Below are 20,409 nucleotides of genomic sequence, written 5' to 3' on the forward strand. Positions count from 1 at the left end.
ATCAAATATTCAACGAATTACAAGTTCATATAGGCTTTTTTTACAGAGATTTGGAAACCACGAAATCAAATATTCAACGAATTACAAGTTCATATAGGCTTTTTTTACAGAGATTGCTAAACCACGAAATCAAATATCCATGAAAATGTAAGTTTTCTTCAATGCACAAAAAATTGATATCCACGACAATGAATCCACAGTAGTAATAATCCTTGAAGCAAATAAGCACATTATTACTTTAGGTTAAGTTTTTATACAATCCTTTGATAAAGAGATATTTTACTCCTGTGTGGAATAAACTAAGTAAGTCATATATGTACTTTGTGTTGTGTTTACTTTGAGTATAATATTTATAATGGCGAAGCAATTTCATACAAGGTGAAAGTAACGTCACAAACATGTGAACATAAATACGGGAAACATAACATTATTACTTTGTACTATTCTCAACAACACCATTAAGTAAAGAAGCCAAGAAATAAAGACTGTGATGTTCCTTAGGCAAAAAAGCAATGTACACAAAAAGGTCCTGTCATTGTTCAGGGAAATGTATTTTAACAGGTTCATGTACTGCATTTGTTTAGTACCAATTACCTGTAAATTGAAAATGTCATAAATAAGAAGATATTAGATCAAAGTCAAACTTTTTTTATTGTACTTTTGTGTGTGCACATATTTTTTTCACTCTTTATCCCCGTAAGACATCCACATGGAGTTTTATTACACTGCACTGCTTACTTGATACTTATAGTACAGACTTTAATATATTGTTTGGCTTGTAAACATTTGGAAAGGTTAGCAATCTACTCTGGTTTGTTTTATTGTGCAAAGAATTTTCTTTTCCATTGTAATTCAATTTGTGGTTTACTGATGATCAGAAGTATCATTTGTTAATATTAAATGACTATAGTAGGGTTTACACTTGATTTTTGTTTGTTATTTTGTTCATTTATTGTTTTTTTGGGGAAGGGATAATAAATTAAACAAAAAACTGCCATTTGTTATACCAGGTTATTGTGTTGTTGGAATTTCCTTGCTTCATTGAACAAAAAATCTACCTTTAAAGAACAATTGTATGATATTCACATAAATGTTTCTTAAATTGATAGAGTTACCTCTCTTAGAATATGCTGTCTTTCTCCTGTCCAGTTACTGATTAGTGAACTTAGTATGTAAATAATCTTAGCATCAGAAGTAATGTAATATAAAGCATTGATTTTTTGTATTGCCACAGTAGTTTTAATCGTTACAGTGTAGGAGCCATAATGTTAAGCAGCAAATATTTCAGATATATTTCTATCAGGACTAGGTATAGACATATCCAACTATAGCAGTCATCACGTGACTTTGACGACGTCATACATCACCCGTATTAAGCCCAAGTAAAATGTATAGAAATACACAGGGGCTTTCAAGAATCGATAAAATAAAGTACTTTAAATTCTTGATACAAAAAGTGTGGAAATATATAGTAATTCCTCATATATTTAGAAATACATTTATGCCTTTTGAAAAAGTTTAAATTTTTGTCTTCTCCCTTCCAAATGCTTTTGAAAATTTTTCTTGTTGCCTTGATAAGTTCACACTGTTAATCATCCAACTCCGATAAATATTGGATTTTCTGTCGTGTTAAACCTAAAATTATGATTCAAACAAAACAGATGGAATAATTGTGGGAATATGTGCTTGTTACTATATTCATAAATATTTGAAATATTTTATGTGCAATAGTTTAATTATACCCCACGCAACGAAGTTGCGGAGGGTATAATGTTTTTGACCCGTCCGTCCGTCCGTCCGTCCGTCAGTCCGTCCGTCAGTCCTGTTTCTTGTCATCGCAACTCCTCTCAAACCACACAACAGAATTTCACGAAACCTTTTCAGATAGTAAGGACATACTATGTAGATGTGCATATCGACAGGAAATTACGATTCAATTTTTTTTCTAGGAGTTACGCCCCTTTGAACTTATTTGCTTCAATGTACTACTGCAATAGTTTGTCATCGCAACTCCTCTCAAACCAGACAACAGAATTTCATGAAACCTTTTCAGATAATAAGGACATACTATGTAAATGTGCATATCGACAGGAAATTACGATTCAATTTTTTTTCTAGGAGTTACGCCCCTTTGAACTTATTTACTTTAATGTACTACTGCAACAGTTTGTCATCGCAACTCCTCTGAAACTACATAACAGAATTTCATGAAACCTTTTCAGATAATAAGGACATACTATGTAGATGTGCATATCGACAGGAAATCACGATTCAATTTTTTTTCTCGGAGTTACACCTCTTTGAACTTATTTGCTTTAAGGTACTACTTCAACAGTTTGTCATCTCAACTCCTCTAAAACCACACAACAGAATTTCATGAAACTTTGAAGATAATAAGGACATACTATGTAGATGTGCATATCAACAGGAAATTACGATTCAATTTTTTTTCTAGGAGTTATGCCCCTTTGAACTTATTTGCTTCAATGTACTTCTGCAACAGTTTGTCATCTCAACTCCTCTGAAAACACACAACAAAATTTCATGACATTTTGTAGATAATAAGGACATACTATGTAGATGTGTATATTGACAGGAAATTATTATTCAGTATTTTTTTTTATACAATTTTTTTTTCTTATACTTATTTAATATCTCCAATGACAATGTGGGGACGTGGGGTATGTGAGCGTGCTCACTAAGGTTCTTTAATTTTTTATTATGTCCCTTCCAAATTTTCAAATAATCAGTCATTTTCAGAAAATCTGGTCTTATTTTTCAAGATGGCGACCACATTGACAGCGTGGGACGACTTGGTAAAAATATATTTTGTAAGATTGTAACAATGAAAATCAAATAACCGTTGGATGCTTGTGTTTTCAGTCATTGTCTTACCTTAAAGCAGCATAGAATCAAACATTGGTTCCTTTTAATAAAGCTGTTACATGCTGTTTGTTTTATAAAATTTTGAAAAAAATGGCGACCAAATAATTTTCAATCGTGGACGATGTTCGACACTTATTTTGTACATGTAAATAATTCAATTTGATTTCACTTTTTACATTGCAATTGAATATGACATGTTTTAGTCACTATAATTATAGCCAATGGCATAGCTAGATTAAGGAGATACTAATTAAGTCATAACAGCAACGGGATCAAAGAAAACAAACATGGCACCTAATCACGATGTAAGTTTTAACAATACCTATATAATGAAGAATAATAATACCAATCTATATTAGTGTTGTCCCATTCTCAATGAAATTCATTACGATATTATTTTCTATTTACAAAATAAGACCTCGAATGGATATTAATTAACAAAGGTGAAATAAATATATTGTTCAATTTCCTTTGAATCATTCATCGGGTTACCAGTAGATTTTGGATAATCATAATTAAACCAGTAACATGCAGAGTTATCTAACGTAATTATGACTGGAATAGTTGCAAATGATTGAAAATTTGTTGTAGGCAAATATTTCAGTCATATTGATTTCAAGGTTAGGTGTAGGAATGAATGAAAGTTTTTTGATTAAAGGTCAGACTGAAATGGTTAGCTGTAGGATAAAATGAAAGTGGTTTGATATCTGTCCAGTAGTAAATATATAAGGCATATTCATATCGAGGATATATGTTAAATTGGTAGATTGTTGTTTGAGTGTCCTGAGGCAAAATATTTCAAATAAGAATAAGGAGGCAAGGTATTATTACCAATGATACACCACATTTCAAATAAAGTAAATGTAAGCAAATAGAGGCAACCATATGGCCAGCAACAATGTAAAAATCCAATATTGTATAGTCGGCTATTAAAGAGCCTGACATGAAAATATGAGCAACAGTTCAAACAAGAAAACTAATGGCCTCATTTATAACCAATTTTTTTCACGAAAAAAACACAAATAAAAGACTTGAAACCAACAACAACCACTGAACTACAGGCTGGAACTTGGTGAAACATGATTGTGACCACTCAACCTTCCCCCTAACTTGGGACAGTGATGTACAAGCACAACATAAGATCTGACTGTAGAAATCAATTGCAATTATCTTAATTCAAAAGATTGGTACAAGAAATTAAAGAATAACAAAAAAACTCTTGATCAATTAAAAAAGGGAAAGTCAATACAAACTAATATAATCAAAATATTATCAACCAACGATTGAAAAAACATCTGTCAAATTCCTGACATGGTTAAACCTGGTTTCATAGCTAGCTATATATATAGTTAAACCTCCAACATGTATGACAGTTGTTTCATTATTGGTCTTTATTTTGACATATCAGGCATTCCAGATGAAGTCAAGTGTAGGAAGGAGGGAATGTTATTTGCTTGCCATATATATATTCAAGTGTAGTTAAAATATTAAATTAAAGTTGCATGTTGACCTGTACTAGTCATCATCGCAAATTTATTTTTAAGTCACTAGTTATTCACTTTTAAAAGATAAATGTGTAAGCTATTTACAAAAAAATCTGCTAGAGTTATCTTTCTTATGTCATATTGAGACTGTTAAATTACTTTATAATTTTCTTTCTGATCCCAGTCTATGATATTTTGAAATTAGGGATTTTAAAAACAATTTCCAAATATTTTACATAAGAAGCTTGATATCTTCTGTGTTATTTATATGTTTGATTAATAATTAGTTTTTTGATATGATAATTGAATGACTTTCAGATCTGTCAATGAAATTGTAATAGAAGTAGAAGATGTCCAAAATAAATATTTCAAACTAAATTTAGATTTTAGAGTAACGATTCTGTCAGCTTCTTAATTAAGTCACTTTTTATTAATAAGATGTAGAAACTCATTTTAAAAAACTGAGACATGTATTTATCCAATGTAATATGTTTGGTTGAGTAATTTGATGGGGATAGTTTATGTCTTTGATTATCTATTATTCTGTCATTCTATGTCTTATTATAGTGTTGTCATTACAGTGACTGACGTTTAGATAGGAACAGGATTTAAATGCCTGCCAGTTTCCTACAGTTACAAATTAAACTGTATAAAATTTTGACCAAAAATCAATGTAGAAATTTTATGTGGAGCCATTTTAAGGTTTTGTACCGAGGTTGTTTTAACTATCCTTGATCATCCTTCCTCATTTGCATATATCTAAATAACAGCAAGGCTGATATCTCTCTAGTGTCCTGGTCTTGGATGTCATGTGAAAGGAACAGTTTAAAACACATGATTAGTTTAGGTATAATGTTATTGAATCAAATCAAAATGACAAGATCGTATACTTCGTCCCCCAACTGTAGTAGAACATTTCTCAAATGTTATTGATCAAGTAAATTGAATCAGTCCACTGCATTGAATTAAGTCTACAAGAAATGCCAACAATTTATTGATGATTTCACCCTGTCTATTTTACAAATTAACACCACACAAATATTTACAACTTGGTTTTACTTGCTACATTGCCAAAATTCAATTTATTGTTTGAAGAGGCCATGATCCAAGGGAGATTATCTATGAATTTTATTGTATAATTCCAAGAAAGGATTGCAAATCATTTCCTTATCTGTTACAATATTATCATCTTAATCTCTTATATTAGGCAGAATGTTACCCAAGGGTCTAATATTGGTTAAAGGTTAATACTGTACAGATATGGAACATATGATCTGGTTGTCATGATTCATGAATATCCAACTGATTCTTAATTTAACTATATTTTCAGCTTTTTATGCTTTACTTATTTACATGGTTGAAACTATTACAAGATGCAAAAATACACAGAAAAATCTGAAAAAAATATGAGCCGTGTTATAACAGTTGTGAATCATGATGTACTTGATTTGATTTGACTTGTTTAAAAAGTTTAGGTGACTTGATTGATGTTTGCTTTAAGTCCAATGGCAAATATTTCATGCCTTTTAAGCATGTGTCATTTTGAAAAATATGATACAATAGGCATTATAATGGGAAATATAGGATAAAAATTTATAATTCAATTTTGTTTTTGAAATGTTCTGAATATATCTGCAGTTATTGAGTTGAATAGAGAAACTATAATTGACTTTGTTATAATTGAGTTTTTGTCGAGCCTGCAACTTTTGTTGCAGAAAGCTCGACATAGGGATAGTGATCCGGCGGCGGCGGCGGCGGCGGCGGTGTTACCTCACTTCTTAAAAGCTATATATTTTAGAAGGTGGAAGACCTGGATGCTTTATATTTTGTATATAGATGCCTCATGTTACGAAGTTTCCGTCAGTCACATGTCCATTGTCCTTGACCTCATTTTCATGGTTCAGTGACCACTTGAAAAAAAAAGTTCAGATTTTTTGTAATGTTAAATATTCTCTTACTGTAAGTAATAGGATAACTTTTTTAGTATGTGCATACCTTGCAAGGTCCTCTTGCCCGTCAGACAGTTTTCACTTGACCTCGACCTCATTTCATGGATCAGTGAACAAGGTTAAGTTTTGGTGGTCAAGTCCATATCTCAGATACTATAAGCAATAGGTCTAGTATATTCGGTGTATGGAAGGACTGGAAGGTGTACATGTCCAACTGGCAGGTGTCATCTGACCTTGACCTCATTTTCATGGTTCAGTGGTTATAGTTAAGTTTTTGTGTTTTGGTCTGTTTTTCTCATACTTTATGCAATAGGTTTACTTTATTTGTTGTATGGAATGATTGTAAGGTGTACATGTCTAGCGGGCAGATGTCATCTGACCTTGACCTCATTTTCATGGTTCAGTGGTTATAGTTAAGTTTTTGTGTTTTGGTCTGTTTTTCTCATACTTTATGCAATAGGTTTACTATATTTGTTGTATGGAATGGTTGTAAGGTGTACATGTCTAGCGGGCAGATGTCATCTGACCTTGACCTCATTTTCATGGTTCAGTGGTCAAAGTTAAGTTTTTGAGTTTTGGTCTTTTTATCTAATACTATATGTCATAGGTCAACTATATTTGGTGTATGGAAATATTTTATGATCTATATTATATGTCAGTCGTGCGGGTTTTATTTGATCTTGACCTGGTTTTCACGGTTCATTAGTGTTAAGTTTTTGTGTTTTGGTCTATTTTCTTAAGCTATAAGCAAAAGGTCAACTATATTTGTTGTATGGAAGCATTATTAGCTGTACATGTCTGCCTGGAATATGGTTCAACTGACCTTGACCTCATTTTCATGGTTCATGTTAAGTTTATGTGACAGTCATAATAAAGCTTTATATTTAGGAGTATCAACATAATATCAATGATAGTAAAGAAGGCGAGACATTTCAGTGTGTGCACTCTTGTCTAAATACTTCTGGTATTGTCCCACCACCTCAACATGGTGTTGGGGACATAGAATAATCTGGCATCTGTCAATGTGTCATGTGTCTTTAATATGATTATAACAGAAATGTCTTAGAAAAATTAAAAAAAATAGTGCTAACCAATTATTTTAAAAGACATTATGCCCTGAAGCCCTTGGAAAGGAAATTATTAGGAAATTTGAAATGCGAGCTCTCTCAAACCTTCATATTGTGTAGGATTTTTCTAAAACTTATATCAAAGGTTTATATTAGTATGCTTTAATGAATTTGATAATCAGCTCTTATCAATAATTTTTACTGGAGTTAAGTCCCTTGTAAATGTAAAATCTATGAAAAAAAAAACCAATGTAAACACTCTGAATCCAACTTTTTGAATCAGATTTAAAAAACATTATATCAAAAGTTAAATTGAGAATATACTAAGAGGGACGATCGGAAAATCAGTTCTCATCAAATTTATTACAAGATTCATGTTCCTTTGAAATATAACTAATATACCAACAACATTTTTTGACAAGAATCATGTCCCTTTTAAATGTAACTAAAATACCAACCAACATGTTTTACTAGAATCAATTCCATTTGAAATGTATATTATATTGAACTTGGAACTGTAAGCACTATCTTCCTTATATTTCCTGGCAGATGAAACTTTGAGTTATTGACCTTTGAAATATGTTCATCCCCAGGGGATATTTGTATGGGTTTTTTTTGTTTTTTTTACTATTTTACATCTTATAAAACTATTAAACTTCCAAGAATGATTTAGGTGAAAAGCAAACAATTATTATACAACTACTTAAAGTAATTGCTTGTTCAGGGGATTTTTGAATAGATGCCATTGATTCTGGAAATAATATTTTCCCATCAAAACAACAATATCTTTAGATTGAGAAGGAAAAATACTATTGAAGATAATTACAGATACTTATATGCTATTGATATGAAATGCTTTCACTTTCGTTCAGAGTAGAATTTTTTGCTCATGTTTTTATCCGTACAGAAATATTCATTAAAAAAAAACTTTCCCAAGAAAACTGACAATGTGTGACTGTTTTCAAATGAACTAATGATGATTTGATTCAAGTGTGTTAAGTATGAAAAAAACATATTAAAAAAAAAGAGTTTTAAAAAAATGTTCATTTAATTTGCACTACTTAATCAAGTTTGACATCTGCTGAGATTCATTTTACTTGTGTATTGATCTATGTTTTATTTTTACCTTGACCTCATTTCACTGTTCATTGCTTAACATTAAGTTTTGTGATTACATCAGATTATATTTTACTATAAGTTATAGATCAACATCATTTGATGTATAGTAAGAAAGGAGATTGAAGTAGATAACAATAGCCAATGTCCACCTGACCTTGACCTCACTTTCATTGGTCATCCATTATGTTAAAAGTTTTTGTAATGACATTGGTCTCAACAAAAGATTTAATTATAGCAGTAAAGCAGGCTAGAACCAACCCCTTTTTAAACAATGTTCCTGTAAAGGACCAAGTGAGCTATTTTCATTACTTGGCATCTGTTTTCTTTTGTATTTTTGTCTGTTTAATTCTACAAAAGTACTGGCCCTTGGCCAAAGTCATTGCTGAAGTATCTAGTTGAAAAATTGTGTCCAAAGATATTGCATGCCAACCGACATGGCTAGTTAAAAATAAAATACAAGATAAAATGCAAGTTTTGTCTATCATTTTGAATATCTTTGTAAACAAAGAACATCTGACAACAGCAAAACGGTTCAGATTGTTTTGATTTACCTACTGTCCAGATATATCTATAGCTGTTAAAGGAGCTATTGCCCTTATAATTCTTTTTAAAGGAGTTATTGCCCTAATAATTCTTTTTAAGGGAGTTGTTGCCCTTATAATTCTTTTTAAAGGAGTTTTTGCCTTTATAATTCTTTTTCAAGGAGTTATTGCCCTTATAATTCTTTTTATACGCCCGTCGTCTTTTAGACGGGACGTATTATGGTATACCGTTGTCGTCCGTCCGTCTGTCCGTCCGTCCGTCCGTCTGTCCGTCCGTCCGTCCGTCCGTCCGTCGTCCACACTTCGGACAATTACTTAAAAACACTTTCACCAATTTCCATGAAACTTAAGTGAATTGTTTATATCTAATGACGTAAGCTCCCTTTCGTTTTTTTTTAATTTCAGATTTTAAGTTTTGGATTTATGGGGCTTTATTCATAAAAAAGGGGGGATTTTCAACACTTCGGACAATAACTCAAAAAGGCTTTCACCAATGTCCATGAAACTTTGGTGAATTGTTTATATCTATTGATGTAAGCTCCCTTTCAATTTTTATAAATTTCAGATTTTAAGTTTTGGATTTATGGGGCTTTGTTCATAAAAAAAGGGGGATTTTCAACACTTCGGACAATAACTCAAAAAAGCTTTCACCAATGTCTATGAAACTTTGGTGAATTGTTTATATCTATTGATGTAAGCTCCTTTTCAATTTTTATAATTTTCAGATTTTAAGTTTTGGATTTATGGGGCTTTATTCATAAAAAAAAGGGGGATTTTCAACACTTCGGACAATAATTCAAAAAGGCTTTCACCAATGTCCATGAAACTTTGGTGAATTGTTTATATCTACTGATGTAAGCTCCCTTTCAATTTTTATGAATTTCAGATTTTACATTTCCGTGTAATGAATTTTTATGCTTAAAAAAGGGGGGATTTTCCAATTTTGGGACAATAACTAACACTTTCACAAAATTGTATGCAACTTTGATAAATTGTTTATATCTATTGACATAAGCTCCCTTTCCATTTTTATAAATTTTAGATTTTACGTTTTCTTAAGTAATGAATTTTTATACTTAAAAAAGGGGGATTTTATGAAACTTTGGTGAATATATTAATGTAACATCCCTTTTGATTTGTATATATATTTCTAGTTGATCATATAAATTCATTTAAAGCATAAAAGATGAGTTAAAAGAGCAAAGGGCGTATCATGCGCTAAAGCGCAGCCCTTTATTAAAGAAGTTGTTGCCCTTAAATGATCAGCTATACAAGATCAACAAAATAAAGTTTTTAGCCATGAATATATAATAGTTCAAAATGTTAGAGAGTGTCCATTGTTGAAGATGCACTGACAATAAGGTGAGCAAAACAGGATAATTAGAGCCTTCAGTCTTGTCCACTAATGCTAATGAACCAGTTGACACAAATTTAGGAGAGTTTCACTGAATCCTACTTTCATGAGGTAGTTATACACCTTCTAATTTATGTTTTTGGGGTTTACTTTGGCATGACATGGACTTTGTCCTATGCATGCAATCTCTACATTACCCATTTGTTTTCTCTTCTCCCACAAAACAGTTATCTTATATATATAATATCAGTTTTCCACACTTTTCCTGTACTACCTTAATCAATTGATTAAATATTTAGTATATAATCATGTTGATTTTGTGTTATAAACCCTCTTGGGGGCTACTTTTGTGTTATAAACCCTCTTGGGGGCTACTTTTGTGTTATAAACCCTCTTGGGGGCTACTTTTGTGAATAAAATAACTCTTCTATAATAATATCATAAGAAGTTCATATTGACTTGGGATCTTTGAACGGTCTGATCAATACACTTGAACATCGCTTCAAAATATCAGTTTGTCAACAGTTAAAATCTTTGATTCTTCAAGGATCTTCAAGGGAGGGGTTAGTCTTGTTTTAATCCAATTATTTATGTGATTGAAAATCTCCACTACATCAGAAACAAAGTAATAGAGAAAAAAGTAACACAAAAAAGGTCTCATTTAAACGCAAAAGACATAACTTCATCAGCTACACGGTAATAAAGAAAAAACTGCATTCAATTGGTTTCTAAACACAAATGTTTGTCCCATGTCAACTCATCTAATAATTGGTAGTATGGAATATTGTATTTCATATACCCTCAGTAGTCTCACTTATCCTTGGAAATGTATCACACATGATATGCTACCACCAATATTTTAGGTAACTTAATTGAAGGGGCAGTTTTAACCATGTGAGCTTCACCAACAGTCCATTTAGGACATCAATGAAAAAATATGCATGGAGCATTTCAGGGTGAAGTTCTCATTAAATCAAATACTAATGGATTTAAAGTAAGTATCATAGATCAGGCAATTCTTCCATAAAAAGGAGATAAAGTGAGTAGTATTGGAAAGTAGACTTGAGTTTTTTTGGTTAATGCGATGTATTAAGCTGCGGTACTTCAGGGATGTCCTGATAATATCTGTCCGCCATATACCTTACATTCAATCTGTAACATATACACTAGGGTAATACAATATGGAAATTGATGAAAATAGTGAAAACTAAAGACATATATTCTGTCAATAAAGTATGGGAATCAGCTAATGTTTATCCTAATGCTAAATATATAGCCTCTTTGTAGTAGAAAGATAAACCATAAGCAATCACAGAACTTCACAGATAGAAATTCTATGGTTATTAATGGATGTTTTATGTCGGAAAATGTCAGCCCTAGAAAATATTGTCACGCTAAAAACAGATTGTTGACAATTGGTCAATGCTTGATTATAGAAATAGATCATTAGTTTTCTGTATTTTGATGTGTAGCTATTGATGTTCCTTTTTAGTGGCGAGAAATTAAATCTAAAAGTTGACTTGATGATATGAGGTTATTGATGTAATTTTATAGATGTCTGCCATTAATTCTCAATGTCTGTCATTATTAAGTATTTGTAGGATATTTCACTTTTATTGACATTATATTTTTATTTTGATGTCACAGTTGGCCAACAAAACAATGTTAAGAACTAATTGCTTTTAGAATGTCATTATGATAGAAGTTTTTATATCCAAGGAAAACCAGTTTTCCTTTAAAGTGGTTGTTCAAATTTTTCGTAACATTACAACACTTTGTCAAACAGACAGTCAAACATCAAAGTGGTGTTGCCCATCAACTTATAGTAGGTGTCATTTGACTCTTATCAATAAACAGTGTATTCACTTCTTTATCTCCTCCTAAAAGTTCATCAAAATTCAATGAAACTTTCTCAGAAGTTTCACCTATAATGCTGTTGTACACCTTCTATATTTGTTATCCAAATTCTTTTTTGAATTTCCCTCAACAATCTTGAACTTTGTCATAGTTCCTGGTATATGCTTTTTGACTGACTATTAAACCTCTTATTAGACTTAAGTGAAACTTTCTCAGAATCTAAATTATGTAATACCATATTGTGCATGGTGCACCTCCTATTTTGTTATTTAGATGAAATATTTTTGGAGTTTCCCTTACCAAACCATAGTATTTTCTGTTGCCTCAGGTTGGAGCAGGGAATCTTTTTTTGAAATTTTATTTTTATAACCTAATTGCTTAGTGTAATATATTTTCTTCCCTGCAATTTACAGCTGTCAGAGTGACAAAAAACTGGCATGTAAAGTAAACCTTGTCAAATCTACCCCTATTCTCTAGGCAATTTATAAAGCCCCATAGACAGTATGCAGTTTGTAAGGAATAACGATGTAAATCAAATGTTAACATGTTGTCCCAGATTGATTACATTATGAAACTCCATCATGCAATCCATTCATTATTTTGGAACCATGATAAACGATTTCTGTCATTGAAAACCAAAAGTTAAATTATTTGTCCAGCCATTTTCACACAGCAATCACTCATGAAAAATGAGCCAGAGGCATGCTATTAACTCAATTACATTACTATATAGGATTGAAAAAAAAATCATGTTTGTTACTTTTTAGAATTGGTGACTTTTGAATCTTTGCAGAGGGCATTTCTTGAAGAAATTCTTGTAAATTTAAGTATTTTGCACAATAAAAAGTTAATTGTGTGAATTTCATTCTATGATGGATGACGAGTGAAATTCATTGCTAAATTTTTACAATAATTTCAGTGATGAATTGAAAAATAATAGAATTTTCTAGTGAATTTCTCATTGGTTGGTATATTTAATGAGTTTTTGGCCTTGTTTTGAGTATTTGATGGGATGACAGCCATCTATAATGAGCTTTCAACTTTATTTACAGTCTTTAATTGAATGAAAAGAAGTAATAACACGGATAAATTGGTTGTATTTGTGTCTATTACTCATCTGTGAACTGAAGCTTTTATCTATTAACGAACAGAGCGAAATCTTGTCTTCAAAATCAGAATAAGAAACACGAGATGTCATCACGTAAAACTAAAAAATCATTAAAAAATGAAAAGTGAGATCAAGTCTGAAATTGATTTGATATCTATTATGTCAACTTTGGTTGCTTAGCTTTTATGTCTTGGATCTCATTTCAAATCAAATCATCTAAAGTAACTAAGTCTATCTCTATTTCGCATCCTTTTTCTTAATCTTTGAAGTTTTGTAACCATAGAATCTTATTTTATTTCTTGTAAGGTACAAACTGTGTTGGGATAAATCAGCAAAGAAATAAATTTAATCAGTACATGTACTATAGATTTATTGTAAAGACCACATTAATAATCTGAAAAAAAAACATGATCTTGTGCAATGTTAAAATATATGTTCATGGTATTACCAGGATATATTACCATACGTTTTTATTATACGAGTTGTATATTGGTATCGCATCATCGTCGTCGTCAGCGTCTTCCGAAGACGGATGGTTTCCGGATAACAACTTTAGTATAAATAAATAGAAATCATTAAAATTTGAACACAATTTTTATTACCACAAAAGGAAGCTTAGAATTGATTTTGGGGGTTTATGGTCCCTAAGGTTTAGGAATTAGGGGCCCAAAGGGTCCCAAAGCAATCATTTATCTAGTGTCAGGACAATAAGTTGTGTATAAGTATTTCAATTGTTCTGAAATAGTACCACATTGTTTATTACCATAAGTAGAAGGTTGGGATATATTTTAAGGGTTATGGGGCAAACAGTCTAGGAATAAATGGCAAAATAGGGGCCAAAAACAAGCATTTTTGTAGTTTCAAGACAATAAATTGGAGTTATCTTTCTTTGTCCAGAATGGTTATTGAATCACCTAAAACCAATACTTTATGAAATCTTCTTTGAAAATTGGAGTTATCTTTCTTTGTCCAGAAAATTAGTTGAATCAACTTAAGTCAATGCTATATACAATATACAATGCAATATGCACTTCACTACCAACTGATAAAGCAATCTTTACCATTCAATGATTACAAGCACTTTGATTACCATTTTAGAGTTATGCCCCTTTACAAGTGGAAAAATTAAAGAATTTTTTAGTTTCTGTTCTTTAACTTAAGTTTGTCTTAACTAAATTTAATGAAATTTGTATATAATGCTTATTACCTCTAAATTTTTGGCAGCTTCACTTTTACAGTTCTAAAGTTATGTCCCTTTATAACATTATATGCTACAGGGAGCATCGTCTGTGTCCCTTTGGACACATTCCCCGTTTATTTTTTTAGATGTTACTATTAATTAATATTAATTTTAACCATGACTGTATGACATTTTATATTTTAATATTTTATGACGTATTTAAATGAGTAGTTATTGTTGTAAACTCCATTAGTGTTTGTATTGAGAACATTTTTGGAATAAAGGAAAGGGGGCGGTGAAAAAAAAATTGGGGGGGGGGGGGGGGGGGGGGGTCAATTTTATTTTTCTCATTTCAGATTTCAGAAAATTGAAATTAAAAAAAAATTTCTTCTAATATTTTTTGTTTGAGAGGATTAATATTCAATAGAATAGTGAATTGTACAAAAGCAAAAAAAAAATGTTTAAGTTCATTAGACCACATTCATTCTATGTCAGAAACCTATGCTGTGTCAACTATTTAATCTCAATCCAAATTCAGAGCTGTATCCAACTTGAATGTTGTGTTCATATTTGCCCCAACCGTTCAGGGTTGACAACCTCTGCAGTTGTATAAAGCTGCACCCTGCTGAGCATCTGGTAAGTCATATGTTTTAATTTATCAAAACAGAATCTATGCTAGTTAAGTCTGTGTTAAATTGATAACCAGTAAGAATAAGTTAATACAAAGGATCAACAAGTTTACATGGGATATTTTTAAATTTACAGGCTCTGTTTACAATATTGCTGTATTTTTTTAAATGTAGTATCCCATTTGAAAATAAAAATTCAACAGACACATCCAAACTTTAAAACCAAAACCCTGTATCTATTAGAAAATAAGTAAAAGTTAAAAGTAATTTGTTCTGAGAAATCTGTGACAGAATAATTTACTGTATAGTATAGACTTGCTAAGATATCCTATGCAGTGATCAAGCTTGATACTTTGTTGATACTTTTTATTACCTGTATCACAAAGAGCAATTAGTACCTGTATCTTTATCTCAAAGGACTATCAAAAAACAAATGCTAATTTTTCAATAGTTTTTTTATTTAAAAGATTATAATATTGATGAATTTAAGTAACCTGTTACAGCATAATGGAGATTAATTTTCTACAATACAGGTAATTATTACAGGTAATTATTGAATAAAGTATGAAATATTATAACTGTTGATTAACCACTTAAGCTAAGGTTAATGGGATTCACTGTTGATGGATTAGGAATGTCTGTTCTTGCCATCAAACAACTTCTCACATCAAATCTAAAGAAGTGTGATTTCTCAGGGGGTAGGGATATTATCTGATTTCTAAACACAGTTGTATTAGTTCTAGTTGGAGGTTGAATGATTTTACTGTATTGAAAACTTTCAATAAAACATGGGTGATCAAGGGAATTACTTTTTTAAATATTCTACACTGAGTCAAAAAGACAAATGTCCTTAATCTCTTTGAATACAACCTTTGTAATACATAATGTTCAAGTTGATTTTCTTTGGAATATGGAGATTGAGTCTATTTATTAGACATGTATTTTTGTGCATTGATTCCAGTTAATTCAGTCTGTATTGTATTATTGATTTAATGAATAAACATTGAAATTAAGATAATTCGACATGGGTCAATTAGACTTTATCTTGGAAACAATTTTTAATGGCAACCTAATTTTGATCATCACTAATCAGCACTAGCCTGTTAATTCTGAGGTTGTGTTTTTGATCTCTAATCCTCAGAGGTGTTAGATTCTACTAAGATTACCAGTTTTCCTGCCAAAAGTTGCTTGTTCTCTTTGGTCTCTCTGTCTTCTTCCTCGTATTAAATGGGTCCCCACAATGTAGCCAAAAGTGATTAAAGTGGATTAAACACCAACGTTACAATCCATCATAATTTTGACAATTATATAGGATACGTAGAAAACCTATAAAAGTTTGACTGTATGTAATAGGTAACCTAGGAGGGATGATTAGGTCTCCTATTTAAATGTAATTACACCCCTTACATCATCAGCAGATGTCAAATCGAAACTTTTAATGAGAATCTATGTGAGGAATTAACAGTTTGTAATGCATGAAAGAATGTTATTATATAGAATTTTGAAATTTGAATTGAAAATAACTTTTGAATAATAATAATTTCAGTTTTGTAGATTGCAACTTCCGAAGAAAGTGAGCGTGTAAATTGTTAAATTGTATGTAATGAAATTGGTTACTGCTATTGGTTGAGAAACTGTATTCATGTTAAAATTAAACTAGGATTTTCATGTCAAACCTAAAGTATTATAATTTCATGGTTTTATATAAAAGGAAAAGAGTTTTATAAAACTGTTTATGATGTATTATGACTTATGACATTTTCTGTAACACATGCGTCTCAAGGTAGATAATTCCCTGTCGATACAATCAATACATTGATCTTTATCACTCGTTAAAAAATACGTCGAAAAATACCGCCTATAGTACTTGATAGGTGTGTAGTAATCTGTAGATTAAATACAGGTACATATTAATTTGTTTTAAGTCTTCAAAGAAACTAGCCAAGGGATACAAGTAATCGTGATCAGGTGTAATAGCATGTCAATATCTGACAGATATCGTTATATTATTTAATGAACTTGTCCTTTCTGTGGTGATGATTTGATTTGTCCGAACTAATTCTATCACTTCTGGATGGATTAAATTGTGAAAGTAATAAAAAGCATAAAAACTTAATCAGATTTCTGGAACTGCAGATAGCAGATAAGAAAGTATAGTAATGAAAGCTTTATGTAGAGATATTTAGTGGAAGTTGGATTGTAACCATATCACAAGTGCAACAAATTATAGAATTTCAGTGTTGAGAAAATTTCAATATCCTGAGAGTTTATTGCTATTTTGTGTTCGTTACTTTCACAAATTGGAGAAAATTTGCTAGAAAGTTTTAGGATCTCTGAGTTTAGGATAATGGAAGCTGAATGTGGTGATTTGGCTGATCTGAAGGCATACAGAACTAGTCTGATCCAAAGTCGGCGCCACACCCTCGCCAATGTACGGTAAGAAACTTCTAAATATTATTTAGAATGATGATTTGAAAGAGAAACATATATTGTAAATATTTTGGTTTAATAAGTTCACTGTCCTGATAGATATAGTAGCTGAGAAAGGTGTGAATCTTTATCACTCAAATAAAAATCTTAACAAAACAAGAGAGATTTTATTTGTTTTATATAGATAAGGAGATTATATTTTGGATGAGTAAGTAGTTAGGGTAGGATGTATATGTTGTTCAATAAGAGATATCTTACAAAGTTAAAATCCCATCAGAAAGTCCTACAACAGATGGTACCTTAATCTACTGGCTTATTATAAATTGACCAGATGCCACTCAATATCGGTGGACATAAGGGGGTGTGGATATAAATTGACATTTTATTTTTGTTATTGTTGTGTTTTTACTGTTTGTACATGTAGGTGTATTCAGATGTTCTTAAGTTATTCATATTATAGGATATAGAATAATTATCCATTCATGTAATCAAAATATGTGTTTAACATTTTTTTTTATCAACTGTTTCCAATTTTCACTGCATAGTGCTAAATAGCTGTATTTATAAAAAAAGGACTTAATTCCAACGAATTTATTTCACACCAGAGCCTTTTTTCAAATTCTTCCAATCTTGACTTAAATTTCACAACCCAATGTGTGTATGAAGTTTTTAACAATAATATGGCATATTCCTGAAAAGATCACCTAATTATGCCTGATTTTTTTTAGATAGAAAAAAACTGCATTTTTGTACAGATTACTGTAACTGTTGATAAATAATCCTAAAATATACAAGTTTGACATTGTTCGACAAATTAAAAATTTGGTTGAGCTAAGTATTAATTTTCTAAATTTATGTATCCGTTTTCAACACAATTTTAAGTATACATACTTAAATTTCCTGTTTTAATCTTATTAGATGATCTAGGCCAGGTGATTGAAATTGATCCAGAAAAAATGTGAACAAAATTACAAACTATGAGAATAGACCAAAACATGAACATGTGCTAATATATAGAATTGCATTTTGAACACCCAAGACAATATTGTACACATCGTTTCAATTTACTTATTGACCTTTTTTAAGTGATAAAAATGAAGATATAATGATGTATTGGTAACCAGACAATAATTTACAATAGTCATTTATTTAGTGACTGCTTTCTGCTCTTTTTTCAGGTTGTTGTCTCTTTGACACATTCCCCATTTCCTTTCTCAATTTTATTTAGTATGAGTAGTATAATGTTGTATAGTGATATCAATGGTGATTATTATTACTGTATACAATGTTAACATGGTAATAAGAAGCCTGTTAAGATTTGTCCCGAGATTCACCCGATATTTTAATATGATATCCTGGAAGATATTTTCCTTTCTCTGATATACTGGAAGGTTCATGAAGATTAACATTTAAAATGGTACAGAATATGTTATTTTAGATATAAAAAAAAATGGGGCAAAGAGTATGTAAACAGTTTTGATGCTTATTTTCAATTTTAAAATAGCTACTAGAAATAGTAGATCTAAGCAGAAGCATTGTAATGGTAGTACTTGTGAAATAGCTTCATTCCTTCCAAAAGAAGGTTTATAAATAGAGGCTTTGGGTAATTTTTTTTTCATGCCCCTGTCGTAGTGAATGGGGGATTAAGTGATACCCTTGTCTGCCTTGTCTGTCCACTGTATTTCCTTACAAACTGCCCCAAAATTGGTTTCCATTCTCTAACTTTAGTTTGCCTCAACCAAATGTCATGAAACTTATACGCAATACTTGTTACAACAAAATTCAGATCAAGTATAAATTGGGTAGCGTCACTTCCACTGTTTGTGAGATGCCCCTTCATAAATGTAAAAATTGCTAAATATCTCATTTTCATTCTTTTATTTGCCTCATTCAAATGTTATGAAACTTATACACAATGCTTATACATTGTAACCACAAAATGAAATGGTTTTAACTATGTGAATTCTGCATATATGTATGTGCAAGCGGGGCAGTTGTGGTCCATAAACACATTCTACATTTATTTTAAACTGAGTCTAAATAAAGTTTGACTAGAAATTTACAAGTTAAACTAGATTCTATTTATATTAATGATAGGTTAAGCTGTAGATTTTATACATGATGTGTGACAGGTTTATATATAGACTATTCTTAATGACAGGTTTAAGGGTAGGGATGCTTTGGGAATAGGTTTAATTATAAGTAATGTTCTTTCTATTTATGAACTATACATTCAAGTTTTAAGTAGATGTATTAAAACACTGTACCTCCAGGTTTTAAGTAAATAATTTTGTATTTTTGAGAGAGCTTTAACATGGATATTCTGTATATTTTGAGAAAGTTTAAAAAAAAGTTTAGCCAGTTTAACTGTAGAAGCTTGAGATATACTTGGACAGCTAAGTTGTTCTATGTTTTTTGTGTAGAAGCTTGAGATATACTTGGACAGCTAAGTTGTTCTATGTTTTTTGTGTAGAAGCTTGAGATATACTTGGACAGCTAAAGTGTTCTATGTTTTTTGTGTAGAAGCTTGAGATATACTTGGACAGCTAAGTTGTTCTATGTTTTTTGTGTAGAAGCTTGAGATATACTTGGACAGCTAAGTTGTTCTATGTTTTTTGTGTAGAAGCTTGAGATATACATGGACAGCTAAGTTGTTCTATGTTTTTTGTGTAGAAGCTTGAGATATACTTGACAGCTAAGTTGTTCTATGTTTTTTGTGTAGAAGCTTGAGATATACTTGGACAGCTAAGTTGTTCTATGTTTTTTGTGTAGAAGCTTGAGATATACATGGACAGCTAAGTTGT

General features: G+C 31.0%; 1 protein-coding gene across 3 annotated transcripts in view; it reads left to right on the forward strand.

Annotated features, from left to right (window-relative positions):
* The window catches only part of LOC143057396 (3',5'-cyclic-AMP phosphodiesterase 4C-like), a 307,472-nt gene that overhangs the window by 72,695 nt on the left and 214,368 nt on the right, over positions 1-20,409 (forward strand). The window contains exon 1 of one of the 3 annotated variants that reach the window (XM_076230757.1): positions 17,129-17,611. The exons of the other annotated variants lie outside the window; for them this stretch is intronic. Coding sequence (XP_076086872.1) covers positions 17,523-17,611 — 89 coding nt within the window. The 5' untranslated portion in view covers positions 17,129-17,522. Of the gene's footprint in view, positions 1-17,128; positions 17,612-20,409 lie in introns of those variants that run through there. 3 annotated transcript variants of the gene reach the window in all.

This window comes from Mytilus galloprovincialis, chromosome 1 (assembly GCF_965363235.1).
Source record: "Mytilus galloprovincialis chromosome 1, xbMytGall1.hap1.1, whole genome shotgun sequence".
NCBI lineage: Eukaryota > Metazoa > Mollusca > Bivalvia > Mytilida > Mytilidae > Mytilus > Mytilus galloprovincialis.